A 14,941-nucleotide genomic window follows, 5' to 3' on the forward strand; every position below is an offset into this window, starting at 1 on the left:
AAAATTTTCATTTCTCATCAAATCATTTTTAAAACAGTTTTTAAATATTACAGCACAGTCTGACGACACGTCTTTTTGATCTTGGTTCACAATATTCAATGTCAAATCAGGGCCTCGATTCAAGGAAATGTTCATTGTTTCCGAGAACTTTTACTTCGTAATTATTATCTTAATCGATGGTCTATCGATAGTGGACTATTGATATGCAACACTGACGCATACTCTAAAGATTGATTGACAACTTATTCTCTATGAATAATTTGTTGATTTCTAGCAAATACTAAAATTAAATACATTGTATGATACATTAGAGGCTAGAAAAATGAGAAAACAAAACTTTTAATGGTAATAAAATTTGTTGTATTATTAAAATTTTATTCATATTTATGTAAATATGCTAAAATTATTTTACTGCTATAAAATAAAACTGAATTCTAAAAATACTGTTTATAATTAATCATTTTCTTAAGTTAATTAATCGATCATTTTTTATCATCATTAATTTTGCAGTGAAACTGCATTATATCAATTCTTATATTAATTGTAGACGTAGATATTACGTAATTCTAGTCATAGATAATGTAGAGGTAGATTATATACTAAAATATAATATAAGAATATAGGTATGTACCAACTAAAATATCCAGTACATACCAACAATCTGTGATTATACACTATTGGTTAATATTTGAAGGACCGAAGTGAAGTTAGAATTCCAGAAGAGTACAGAGACGGAAGTAACCGGTTTTGTTTTAAGAACGAAATATTCTTCTTTCAAAAGCCGGCAAATACAGGAACAACACCTACTTATATTTTCTTACAGAATTTCAATTATTTTAGAAGATAAACGTGAAAACTTAACAAAATGGTAAGTGTTACAAAATCATAACTATGCTGACATTGATTTGACCTTTATTTAAAAAAACTGGAGCTGGAATTTAATTTAAACAATTGAATAAGATAACAAAAACTAAAGTGGGGATTATCTGTAAATCTAAATAGTGATTACTATTATATTTATATAATATCTTAATGCTATTTCATTACAAAAAGTAAAATTTTTGAACGTATTCGTTATGTCTTTTTTATGTTGTGGAACAGGTGAAAAATTTAATGTCGATACAACTGTGGTTGTTAAACATGAAATGGTATAGGTATTTGTTATAGTAATCAAAATATTTGTATGCATATTAAAGTTTTTAAATGTTAATTTTTTCCAATTGCAGGCGGCACCAATCAAAGTGGTTGTAACAGGAGCTGCTGGTCAAATTGCTTACTCCCTTCTATACCAGGTAGCTTCTGGAGCAGTCTTTGGTCCAGAGCAGCCTGTATATCTTCATCTTCTTGATATAGCTCCTATGATGGGGGTATTAGAAGGTGTTGTTATGGAATTGGCAGACTGTGCTTTGCCACTCCTTGCTGGAGTTTTGCCAACTGCTAATCCTGAGGAAGCCTTCAAGGATGTATCTGCAGCATTCCTTGTTGGTGCCATGCCAAGACGAGAAGGTATGGAGAGGAAAGACCTCCTTTCTGCCAATGTACGCATTTTCAAGGAACAAGGTCAAGCACTTGATAAAGTTGCTCGTAAGGATGTAAAAATTCTTGTTGTGGGTAACCCCGCAAACACGAATGCTTTAATTTGCTCGAAATATGCACCCTCAATACCTAAAGAAAATTTTACCGCTATGACCCGTCTCGATCAAAATCGTGCCCAATCACAGTTGGCTGCCAAACTAGGTGTTCCTGTAAAAGATGTTAAAAATGTAATTATTTGGGGTAACCACTCATCTACTCAATTCCCTGATGCATCTAATGCTATTGTTACAATTGGTGGTGCAGAGAAATCTGTCCCTAAAGCTATAAATGATGATGAATTTTTGAAAACAACATTTGTAAGCACAGTACAAAAGCGTGGTGCTGCTGTAATTGCTGCTAGAAAAATGTCATCTGCGTTGTCTGCTGCTAAAGCTGCTTCTGACCATATGAGGGATTGGTTCCTTGGTACAGGTGACCGTTGGGTGAGCATGGGTGTTGTGTCTGATGGATCATATGGAACGCCTCGAGATGTTGTATATTCATTCCCGGTTACTGTTAGCAATGGCAAATGGAAGATTGTTCAGGGCTTGACTATCTCAGATTTTGCACGTGAAAAACTTGATCTTACAGGAAAGGAATTAGTCGAAGAGAAGCAAGATGCTTTAGATGTCTGCAAAGATTAATTGAATACTATAAAAATTAAGAAACAAATTTTTTATATATTATGTAGAACTATCATATAGGGAGACTTATAAAGAGAAAGATAATGTTGATATTATTGGCAATAAATCGTTTTTGTTACCTACATTTTTTCTTATTGTACACATGGTGTAGATCTCTAAATGTATGTAAAAATTGAAATTTTATTTTATAAACATTTTTTCCACAATAAAGCATTTTTCAATTTTCTTTTTTTAAATATTTTACTTTTTAATATCATATGAGACAGTATAATATGTACATAAAAAAACTCATTCGTTATTTCAGTTTCCATGTAAATATTCTATAAAATATAAGTGTATCAATTCTATCAATAAAACTTATCTTTGTAGTGTTAGAAAAAATTATCATGTTTGCTATAACATGATAGTGAGGTAATCATAATAATTTGCGTCATAAAAATAAGTTAAGATTGCTCATGATAATAAAGAATAAAAAAATGACTGTTGATATCGATAACAGAATTCCTCTTGATATTAGAATTTTCATTTTAAAAGCCAAGCCAAGCGCATCAAGATATGAAGACGTGTTACACATTGTTGTATTATATATGTTTGTGTTTATTAAATACAGTAGGAGTTTCTAATCATGCTGCTTAAAATGAGTTATAGCCGTTATGAGGAAGAAATAACAGAATACATTTTTTATATTATACCTATTTTAGATTCGATTTCTTAATATTTTGTCCACCCTTTCATCATCAGCTTTTAAATCTAGTATTTACCCAGATTTAAATTCGAGGGTGACCGAAATCATATTCGAAAACATCGCGTAACTAAAGGTGATATCAGACGGTTCATTCGAGTGAATGTTCTTTTGAGTGAATGATTCATTTTTCTTTCCATGTTCACACGGCTTAGCTGGAATGACGTAAAAAAAGAACATTCATCCGTAGTTTCTTTCAATATAACGTCGAATGAAGTCGTGTCTCTTGAAATAAGTTTAATTTGTCATCCAAATGATCACAAATTAAACTTATTCCAAGGAGCTAAAAAAAAGAAGGAAAAAAAGCGTTGACGGTGGTGGGTTCGACCATGGATTGGAAGAAGAAATATATTTGGAGTTTCAGATACATTGTTGAGAGAACTAGCTGATGAAGATCCAGAATCATATTGCAATCATCTCCGAATGGATAACAGTAAATTTGAAGAACTTCTATTACTTGTTTCTCCATTGACGTACCGAACGTCTGTTACCGCGTTCGAGGCCAAAATTCAAAATGGCTAAATCCGAGTGAACGTTCACTCTTGTGTTCAGACTGTTCATTTTTCGTTAATTCGGAGTGGTAATGAAAGATGCCGAATGAACCGATCCAACGTCGTTGGATTAGTTCACTAATTAATTCATTCGGCACTTTTGTTTCACTTTGTGTTTAGACGTGTCACTTTGAGTGAAAGATGCAAAATGAAACACGAAAATGAACAAAAAATTAACCGTCTGATTCCACCTTAACACAAAAAAATGTCTAATCTTTCTATTAATGTACAGTCAGAGTAAGAAAAAGTTTGTCACCTTAAGATCTATTTTCGTGTGCTCAGTATGAGCGATAACCTGCTTTACCGATTGAGTATGACATATTGCGTCGCAATGTCATTATAAGTCGCATCTAGCAAAGAGTATAATAGCGTTTAAAAGCTATTATAATAATAAACCGTCAATCGGTATGATAATCACAACTTTACACGAAACCTCATAGTCTTTCGTTAATGCTCATGTAACATCGGAGATTAGGACATTGTCTTGTCTCTCATAAAATCTACTAATATTATAATCGCGAAAGTTTGTGTGTATGGATCTGGCTGATTTCTCTGAGGTATGGATGGATGTTTGTTGCTCTTTGACGTGTAATTTATGAAGAAATTATAGTATTCGATTATCTTGTCAAATGTAATGTCACTTTATTATGTACAATTCTTAAAGTTAATTAAAGCCAAGTTCTCTTATGGTTTTGTCATTTATGTATCAATTTAATTAACTTTAATATGTCTCAAGAGGATTCTGTCGATACTACACATTCATTTTCACAAGGCACAATGTCTCGCTATCTCCGACCTGACAGATTTGACATAGAACCGAATTCTAGCAATTCGGACTTAAAATGGACTCATTGGCGATTTACATTTACAAATTTTTTATCAGAAGAAATCTCCACTAATACTCCTGACTCTATGAAACTGATGTTGTTGGTAAATCATTTAGCTCCAACAATTTTTTCATATATTCGTGATTGTAAATTTTACGAAGATGCTATTAAATTACTTGATAGTATCTACATAAAACCTAGAAACGAAGTTCTAGCACGGCACATACTAATTACAAGAAAACAGCGACCGGAAGAAACAATTTGCGAATATTCACGAGCTTTGAAACTCTTGGCTCATGACTGTATCTTCCGAAATGTTACTGCCGAAGAACACGAACAACAAACGATTAGAGGAGCATTTATTGCAGGTATAAGTTCTCAGAAAATTCGAGAGCGTCTTTTAGAAAATATTACAATTACTATGGATGAAGCTTTAAATAAAGCTATATCATTAGAAACGGCAGAAAAAAATTCAGAAATAATTGCTGGTAACACAAATTCTTCGCAACTAAATGCATTTTCTAATAATATAAATGATTTTAATCAAAATGTGTCTGTATCTACTACACAACGGAGACGCTGTTTCTTTTGCGGTGGCAACATACATCAAAGAATAAAATGTCCTGCTTTTAAAGTCACATGTCAACTGTGTTCTAAACAAGGCCATTTTGCTAAGGTTTGTCGAAGCGGTAATCAACAAACTGTAAATGTTCTTACTACAGACACATCCTTACATTATTCACATGAAAGTTTCTTAGCTGCATCGCCTAGTAGCTTACAAAATGCTACCGTACCTATTTTTATAAATAATATACGCGCTGATGCCTTGATAGATACAGGAAGCTCCGTCAGTTTTATCAATAAGAAATTAGTACAAATAATGAATTTAAAAATAAAACCTTGTAAACAGATAATTACTTTAGCATCGTTGACTCATGTATCCTTCGTAGAAGGAATGTGCCATGCTACAGTTAAGTTACAACATCATATTTATCAACAACGTCAACTTCTAATAGTTAACAATCTTTGTGCAGATATCATTATTGGCCATGACATACTAAAAGATCATTCGAAATTGGAATTTAAATTTGGAGGTAACAGAGAGCCTTTAAAAATATGTAACGTTATGAATGCATCTGTGCCACCAGTGTCTTTATTTACTAACTTATCATCTGATATTAAGCCTGTGGCGGTAAAATCTAGACGATATAGTAAAGAAGATAGCGATTTTATTAATACTGAAATTTCGAAGCTTTTAGCAGACGGAGTTATTGAACCCAGCGTTTCACCTTGGCGTGCCCAAGTCCTTGTTGCTGGAGGAGGAATTCACAGAAAACGCTTGGTAGTAGACTATTCGCAAACTATTAACAGATTTACATTGTTAGATGCATACCCTTTACCAAATATAGAAAATGTAGTATCTGAAGTTGCAAAATATAATTATTTCAGTCAAATAGATTTAAAAAGTGCCTACCATCAAATCCCAATATTAGAAAAAGAAAAATTGTTTACTGCTTTTGAAGCTTCTGGCAATCTATATCAATTTACTAGAATACCGTTTGGAGTTACAAATGGAGTAGCAGCATTCCAGCGAGCTTTACATTTTATAATTAAAACAGAACATTTGAAAGGTACATTTTGCTATTTAGATGATGTTACAGTTTGTGGAATGGATAAAGGTGATCATGATCACAACTTAAATTGTTTTATGGCTGCTGTGAAAAAGTATAATTTAACCTTAAATGAACAAAAATCTACATTTGGTGTCAATTCTATTAATCTGCTTGGATACAATATTAAAGATAATACTGTCAAGCCTGACTCTAATAGATTAAAACCATTATTAGACCTGCCACCCCCAACGAATAACAGTGAATTAAAACGAACACTTGGTTTATTCGCTCACTATGCAAAATGGATCAATAATTTTTCAAAAAAAATAAAACCATTGATTGGCATTAAATCTTTTCCAATTGATGATACTGCAAAAACTTGCTTTGTATCATTAAAATCAGAAATAGAAAAATCAACTTTAGCCGTTATTGATGATAATGATATTCTTACTGTTGAGACTGATGCATCAGAATTTGCGATTGCTGCGTCGCTATCTCAAAAGGGGCGACCTATAGCTTTTTTTTCTAGAACACTTTCAGATTCAGAGCAACGCCAATCTTCAATCGAAAAAGAAGCATGCGCTATTGTAGAGAGTCTTCGCAAATGGCGTCATTATTTAATTGGTAAACATTTTTTACTTTTAACAGATCAACGCTCTGTTGCATTTATGTTTAACCAAAATCATTTCAGTAAAATAAAAAAATGAGAAGCTTGAACGATGGCGTCTCGAATTATCTTGTTTTAAATATGACATAATTTATCGTCCGGGTAAAGAAAACACAGTTGCTGATGCTTTATCAAGAGTGTGTGCTCATATGAATGTCGATAAATTACGTGAACTGCATAATTCCCTCTGTCACCCTGGCATTGTAAGAATGATGCATTGGGTTCGCATGAAAAACTTACCGTATTCGGTGAATGATATAAAATCTCTTATACAGTCTTGCCAAATATGTGCAGAAATTAAACCTCGGTTTATGAAATCTAAAGGTCAATTAATAAAAGCAACAGCACCTTTTGAGCGATTAAACATTGACTTTAAAGGACCTTTACCATCGAATACTCCAAATAAGTATTTATTAACAATAATCGACGAATTCAGTAGATTTCCTTTTGCATATGCCTGTAAGGAAATAACAACTGCAACTGTTATAAGATGTTTAAAAGATTTATTTTACACTTTTGGAACACCGCTTTATATTCATAGTGATAGAGGATCTGCTTTTATTTCTAAAGAGTTTACAGAATTTCTAAGTTCCTTGGGGATTGCATGTAGCAGAACAACGCCTTATAATCCACGTGGAAATGGTCAAGTCGAGCGTCTCAATGGTACTTTGTGGAAGACATTACAACTTGCTCTTCGCACAAGAGAAATGCCAATTGAAAGCTGGGAGCAATTTCTACCAATGTCCTTACATACAATTCGTTCACTTCTTTGTATACCAATTAATACAACTCCACACGAACGACTATTTAATCATCCTCGTAGATCACCTCATGGAGAATCGTTACCCTCTTGGTTAATTCCTGGACCTGTGCTAATGAAAAAAAATATACGCAATAAAAACGATCCATATGTTGAAGAAGTTGAACTATTACAAAGTAACCCCTATTACTCTTTTGTGAAACATAAAAATGGGCGGGAATCAACAGTTTCAAATCGCAACTTAGCTCCACTCCCCACTCCAATAGAACAATACATAGATCAAAATTTAGAAGAACAATTAAATAATTCGACTACAAAAAGACAGCAAGAACAAGAAGAGATCGTAGATGTTTTTTATGACTCAGAAGACCGAAATATAAATGCAGAGCATATTGATGTTCAGGAGATGCAATCTGTGACGCCGAGTACGTCTGAGGATCAACATCTTAGGAGATCCGAAAGGACAAGACGAACTCCATATTATTTAAAAGATTATAGCTGCGTGTTAGAAAATGTTAGAGGGGGTGAATGACGTGTAATTTATGAAGAAATTATAGTATTCGATTATCTTGTCAAATGTAATGTCACTTTATTATGTACAATTCTTAAAGTTAATTAAAGCCAAGTTCTCTTATGGTTTTGTCATTTATGTATCACTCTTTCACGTAAAATTTACTAAACGGATTTGGATAAAATTTTGCACTCAGATAGAATATATACTGGAATAACATATTGGATTCTTTTTATGCTGGGAAAACATAAAATCTTCGGGAACGGGGATGAAACCGCAGGACGGAAGTAGTAAATAAAATAGTAAAAATTAATAGTAATTATGGTAAAATTTATTCATTTAAACAAATCTTATTTATTTTATTAAAAACGAGTATATTCGCCATTCAGACACTTCGGCTTCCTCCTGTATGTAGATCCTTTGCAGAGATTGCAAAGGAGATGTTTACCCCTCCCACATATTCTCCAATTCTCCCTAGTCAACCTATCCCTTCAACTACCAGGTCCTATCGGAAGACTGTTATCAGTACTCCTCGCCCAAGATCACCTCTTGGGAAAGGATATGATAAACAGGCCCATCAATCGATCGTTAGTAATTGTCCCTCTACTGCTCCTAATGGTTGTGCTCTCAACCAAAACACTCCTAACTCTCTTAATAACAATCCCAACTTCTTAGAAATGCTAAAAATTATCTCAACATGTAACGATATCCCCTTACCGTCCAACGTTGCTCAAGACTTATGTCAGTTATTCTCCATCCTTCACAATGGTCCCAATCAGCGTCCTTCAATGGAACTACAAGAGCGTCCGGCTTAAAAAACATGAACTCCTTTCTCTAATAAACCTCCATAAACCGTTCTTTATATATATATTTTCTTCTTAAAAAATCAAAATAAACAAAGAAAAAATTTGCAAAAATTTCCGGTTTTAGACGGATATCTCCGGAACGGAGAAGCCGATCCCGAAGTGTGAGGTGTCAGCGGATGCAGGACGGAGGGCCCCACGATCGCGCTGAACAACGAAAAACGATAAGTCGGAAGGATAAAAAGATATAGCGAAAAAACGGCGAAAAATTAGAGAAAAGCAGACAAAACCAGGTGACAGAAGAAAGTTTTATTATTGAAAAATGTAGGGGATAACGCAAAGGTATGAAGTGATTTTTTTCAGATTTTTAAACGCGAAATTCGGTCGAAAAATTTTAAAAATGTACTTCCGTGTGAATGTAGCCTAGACGAAGGTTCCGCTACCCACATCCTGTTCCTTTGTCCTAAACTTCTTCATTCCATTTACGACATTCTCCCTCCTAAAGTTCCTCGTCCTATAAATGTTGAATGTTTGTTGACGTTTGTGTTTAGTCCATTTTGTTCTTTTTTGTGTAAATATATTAAATGTAATAAAATTAAGTTGTGAATAGTCCAATTGAGTGATATATCTTATTATATATAGTTTAGAGTACTAACAATTATTTGTAATTTATCCTATTATTAACCCTTAATGTTTGTGTTGTTCTAGGTTACGGATTAACAAGGAAATTACTACTACTATACTTGACTTTAAAATTTAATTGAGTTTGTTATCTCAACCATACCGATCAATCTCATTCGTGTCTTTTCCATCCTACGTGACATTGGCGAAATAATCTGTGCCCTGTGGCACAACTAAAAGCCATTAAACTAAGAATTGAATTGAATTGAATTATAATCTTGTAATGACTAATTAGGCCATAAAAAAGTTTTTATGTTGATATGACACTAGACGTAGTCTGTAGTAATATTTAACCTCCTTGTTTTTATATCATTTTATAACTTATGTCATATGTCACTCTTAAGAACTATGTACTTTTATTATGTAGAATAAAACCGTCTATACGAGGTGTTATCTTATTACAATTTATTCTACATAATATTTTAATGTGTTTACAAGATGGATAAATACTTGAGACCTGATCGCTTAGATATTGATCCCTCCAATAGTTCTGCAGCGAAACATTGGGAACATTGGAAAAGGACATTCGAGAGTTTTCTATCGGCTTCTGATTTTTCTCACATGTCAGAAAAAGTACTGACTTCTTATAAAAAACTTGATTTACTTATAAATCATGTATCTTCTAATATATATACATACATCAGTGAATGTTCCACGTATGAAACAGCAATAGCTATATTGGATAAAATATTTATAAAACCCAAAAATATAATTTTTGCAAGACATGCTCTAGCAACAAGAAAACAACAAATTGAAGAGTCGATAGACAATTATTTACAGGCATTAAAACAATTAGCAAAAGACTGTGATTTTAAAAATGTTGATGCAGAAACAAATAGAAACGATAACATACGCGATGCATTTATTTCTGGAATACAATCTAATAAAATAAGACAACGTCTCCTTGAAAATTTAGACTTATCACTCGATGACGCTTACAATCAAGCCTTGTCTCTAGAGGGAGCAGAAATTAGTTCTCAGCAGTATAATATCAGCGTTAATGCTATTGAAAATAATAAATCTAGAGATAATAGTATGTTTGTACGACCAGAATCATCTGAATATGATAGTAGAAAAAGTTCTTCAGAAGCAACTAATTATAAACGGAAATGCTTTTTTTGTGGTGACCGTATTCATATTCGCAAAAATTGCCCTGCACTAGATGTAACTTGCCAAATGTGTGGTAAGAAAGGCCACTTTGCTAACGTTTGTCGCAGTAAAATATGTAATAATGCGGCAACAATTAAACAATTCGAATCATCTGCATGCATAGTAGCTGCTTCTCCAAGCTCGTTAAAAAAAGCAACGTTGCCTGCCTACATAAAGGGAATTCGAGCACACGCGTTAATTGATACTGGAAGCTCAGTGAGCTTTATTAATGATAATTTTTTTAAGCTTTGCGGATTAAAGAAATTGCCTAGTAATCAAACTATTTCTATGGCATCGACTAATTTCACATCACTAGTTGATGGAAAAACTATTGTATCAGCAAAAATAGGAAATCACGATTACGATGACTTAAATTTATTGATTGTAAAAAACCTTTGTGCTGATTTAATTATAGGTCACGATATACTGGAAAAACATTCATTTTTAGAATTTTCTTTTGGAGGGCCTAAAGAGCCGATAATAGTTTGTAATGTAGCAGAAGCGTCAATTCCTGCCGTTCCTTTATTTGCAAATATATCTGCCGACTGTAAGCCGATAGCAATAAAGTCTCGCCGATTTAGTCAAGATGACAAACAATTTATTATTCAAGAAATTAGAAAGCTTTTAGCTGAGGGTATAATTGAAGAGAGTTCTTCGCCCTGGCGAGCTCAGGTCTTAATAACAAAAAATGAAAATCATAAAAAACGTCTTGTTATAGACTATTCACAAACAATAAATAAATATACGCAATTAGATGCATATCCGCTTCCTAATATAGAAGAAATGATTTCTCAAGTATCGAAATATTTTTTCTTTAGCACAATAGATTTACAGAATGCCTATCACCAAATACCGATACTTGCTAAAGAAAAACAATATACAGCTTTCGAAGCAGATGGAAATCTGTATCAATTTCGACGTATTCCCTTTGGAGTTACTAATGGCGTTTCCAGCTTTCAAAGAATCATTGACTGGGTGTTAAAAGAAGAAAAACTCAAAGATACATTTGCCTACTTAGATGACATTACTGTTTGTGGTAAGACATTAACCGAACATAATGAAAATTTAGAAAATTTTTTAGCTGCAGCTAGAAAGTATTGTCTCACTATTAACAAGGATAAAAGCAAATTCTCTCAAACAACGATAAATATTTTAGGATATAATATTAAAGATCAAGTTATAAGACCCGATGCTGATCGCCTTCGACCTCTAACGTCTTTACCACCACCAAACGATTTACCATCCCAACGTCGGATCGTTGGAATGTTTGCACATTACAGTCGATGGATACCTAATTTCTCTGAAAGAATTCATGCTATATCTCATAATAAAATATTTCCATTTTCTGAAGAATTAGTACAAAGATTTCAATCATTAAAATCAGACATAATTAAATCAGCTGTGTATGCAATTGATTATAGTCTTCCACTTACTGTCGAGACCGATGCCTCTGACCATTCTATTGCTGCTGTTTTATCTCAAGATGGTCGACCTGTCGCATTCTTTTCTAAAACATTAAATCTAACAGAACAAAATCATTCAGCCATTGAGAAAGAAGCTTATGCCATAGTAGAAGCTTTAAAAAAATGGAAACATTATCTTATTGGTAAACCTTTTCGACTAATAACCGATCAAAGATCCGTATCATTTATGTTTAATAACAAATTGACAAATAAAATTAAAAACGAAAAAAATACAGAGATGGCGTTTAGAACTGGCACCATTTAAGTACGATATAATTTACAGGCCAGGTAAGCAAAATGACATTGCAGATGCATTATCACGTATTTGTTCCTCAGCTCAAGTACAACACACAAAATTGATTTCATTACATGAAGCTTTATGTCATCCTGGAGTTACAAGAATGGCTCATTGGATTAAAACAAAGAATCTACCATACACTATAGAAGAAATAAGAAACATGATAAAATCTTGTCGTGTTTGTTCAGAAATAAAGCCTAATTACGTACGGAATCCTATTCCTAGACTTAACTTAATTAAAGCAACAGCTCCATTTGAAAGATTAAGTCTAGACTTCAAAGGACCAATTCCAAGCAATACGAAGAACAAATATATACTAACAATAATTGATGAATTTTCGCGTTTCCCATTTGCATTTCCATGTGCCGATATCTCTTCAAAAACAGTTATTAAAAATCTAAACGAAATATTTCTTACATTCGGTATGCCATCATTCATACATTCTGATCGTGGTACAGCATTCATGTCTTCTGATTTAAAAGAATTTCTTTATAATCGTGGCATTGCAACGAGTCGAACTACACCATACAATCCGCGAGGTAATGGTCAAGTAGAACGCCTTAATGCTACTTTATGGAAAGCTGTACAATTAGCATTACGTTCGAAAAACATGTCTATTGAGAATTGGGAACTCGCCCTGCCTCAAGCATTACATTCTATCCGCTCTCTTCTCTGTACTGCTACAAATTGCACGCCACACGAAAGAATGTTCACACACACAAGAAAATCAGCAAACGGTGTATCAGTACCTAGTTGGTTGATAAATTCGGAGCATGCACTTATGCGAAAATGCAATCGCACTAATAAATATCAACCACTAGTTGAAGAGGTGGAATTAATACACGTTAATCCAAATTATTCCCACATACGTTTATCGGATGGTAGAGAAACTACCGTTTCAAATCGTAATTTAGCACCTTTAGGCCAAAGTCAAAGAGAATTTGATGTTTTAAGTGAAAATGAGGTACCGATTGATGAAGAACAAAATTCACCAAGGGAAGATAATACATCAGATTCTAATTATGAATCCACCGAAGAGCTGCCACCTGAAGGAAATCGATCCAATTCTATGGAAGAGGAAGCAACTTTGCGTAGATCAAATAGAGAGCACAGACTTCCTACACGACTGCAAGACTATGTTTTAAATTAAAGTGTGGGTGAATGTAGTAATATTTAACCTCCTTGTTTTTATATCATTTTATAACTTATGTCATATGTCACTCTTAAGAACTATGTACTTTTATTATGTAGAATAAAACCGTCTATACGAGGTGTTATCTTATTACATAGTCCAAAGATGTTACACTATTTTGAACCAAGTTATCATACTATGTTAGTATAATTTTATATGCAGTTGTCTGTGTAGTGCTTTAGATTCAAAAGTTTACGGCTTGATAAAGGAATTAATTTGAAAACTGACGCAGGTTTTCTTACTCTGACTGCACATACATATAGTGATTGTAACTAAAAGAAGTCATACTCGCGATTTGTTTGAACAAAATCCATCGATATGTCAAGATTTGTGAAAAATGGTACTTTTTAGAAGTCAAGGTTATAATAACAAAAGTAAAAATGACGAGTACAAACAGTTTCGTTATTTGACACGATTTTGAATTAATTTATAATGAAGGAGTACAACCCCCATTTTTTCAATTTACACTGTCAAGTCGCAAACTGCGACCTCTAATTTTTGAAAGGGTTAATTAATAAAGCATTATTCAAATGAAGTTTTGGAGATGAAAAAGATGTCACTTCTACGATGTATAATTTATAGGGACGACATATTATTACAAATGTAAGTAACAGGAAATTCCCGGCGTTTACGACGTTTTGGTAGTGAGAAAACGATTCGATGAGTACTTAAAAAATTTTTTTACATGAATGTTGTCTATCGTAGAATCCTTATGTCAATTAGTAAAACAATTATATTTTATTTTCAGTTTAATTTTACTTTTTGAAATAAAGAAAGTGAAATAAGGCTATAAAATTATATTCATTTGAGGAAATATTAAATACAGTAAGTACGCAACATAAACACAAAATTTACTAAAATAACAATCTTTAACTAATTGCCTAATCATCGTATCACTGTATAAGTATAAGGGTAATAGATATGAAATTGTTTTAAGGTTTCAAAGCTAAACATCAACATATAGCTTAGCTAACGAAAAATCTCGCTCTGAATGTGTAAGGATCTTGCTTTGTAATGTAGTGGTTGTTCATCTTAAAATAAATTTGTAATTAGACAACACTTATTTCATATCAAGAATACCGCGAATACAAAGGTCTCTAGGCCCTGGAATAAAAAAGGACCCTAATTATTTTTTAAATAAGTTGAACCATTCTTTTAACTTTTATAAATAGTAATACACAAGTATAATTCTTGTATTCTAGGTATATAATAAATTAAAATATGTGTTTACTCGTCGATACTGGGAGGTTTTTGGTTTTAGATATGTATCATTAAATTTGACCCTGACAATATAAGTAATTTGAGATCAAATTGTAATATTAAATGATAAATCAAGAAAAATTATAACACAGTTATTTCAAAACACCTTTTATTCATTATTAATCTTGAGGATGGCAGGTTTATTGCAACAATCTAATTATCTATATAACAAAATTGAAATTACACATACAATGTCACATATATT

General features: G+C 32.8%; 3 protein-coding genes across 4 annotated transcripts; all 3 read left to right on the forward strand.

Annotated features, from left to right (window-relative positions):
* Window positions 1–576: 576 nt before the first annotated feature.
* Window positions 577–2,445, forward strand: Mdh1 (Malate dehydrogenase 1). Of its 2 annotated transcripts, none has more exons than XM_026643761.2 (2): window positions 577–868; window positions 1,227–2,445. In XM_026643761.2, exons 1-2 carry the CDS (start codon window positions 866–868, stop codon window positions 2,217–2,219), a joined length of 996 nt encoding a protein of 331 aa, XP_026499546.2. In that variant the 5' UTR covers window positions 577–865; the 3' UTR covers window positions 2,220–2,445. The 2 variants fall into 2 exon arrangements, with proteins under 2 accessions (XP_026499546.2, XP_026499476.2); XM_026643691.2 differs by lacking the exon at window positions 577–868 and adding an exon at window positions 1,044–1,148.
* A 1,793-nt stretch (window positions 2,446–4,238) lies between these two features.
* LOC135193461 (uncharacterized) lies at window positions 4,239–7,977 on the forward strand. The gene is made up of 2 exons (XM_064216004.1): window positions 4,239–6,576; window positions 6,653–7,977. The coding sequence occupies exons 1-2, from the start codon at window positions 4,239–4,241 to the stop codon at window positions 7,909–7,911; spliced, it is 3,597 nt and encodes a 1,198-aa protein (XP_064072074.1). The 3' UTR covers window positions 7,912–7,977.
* A 1,835-nt stretch (window positions 7,978–9,812) lies between these two features.
* On the forward strand, window positions 9,813–13,541 carry LOC113399813 (uncharacterized). Its single transcript, XM_064216005.1, has 2 exons — window positions 9,813–12,129; window positions 12,200–13,541. Exons 1-2 carry the CDS (start codon window positions 9,813–9,815, stop codon window positions 13,432–13,434), a joined length of 3,552 nt encoding a protein of 1,183 aa, XP_064072075.1. The 3' UTR covers window positions 13,435–13,541.
* The last annotated feature ends 1,400 nt before the right edge of the window (window positions 13,542–14,941 follow it).

The sequence above is a fragment of the Vanessa tameamea genome, chromosome 10, assembly GCF_037043105.1.
Source record: "Vanessa tameamea isolate UH-Manoa-2023 chromosome 10, ilVanTame1 primary haplotype, whole genome shotgun sequence".
Lineage (NCBI taxonomy): Eukaryota > Metazoa > Arthropoda > Insecta > Lepidoptera > Nymphalidae > Vanessa > Vanessa tameamea.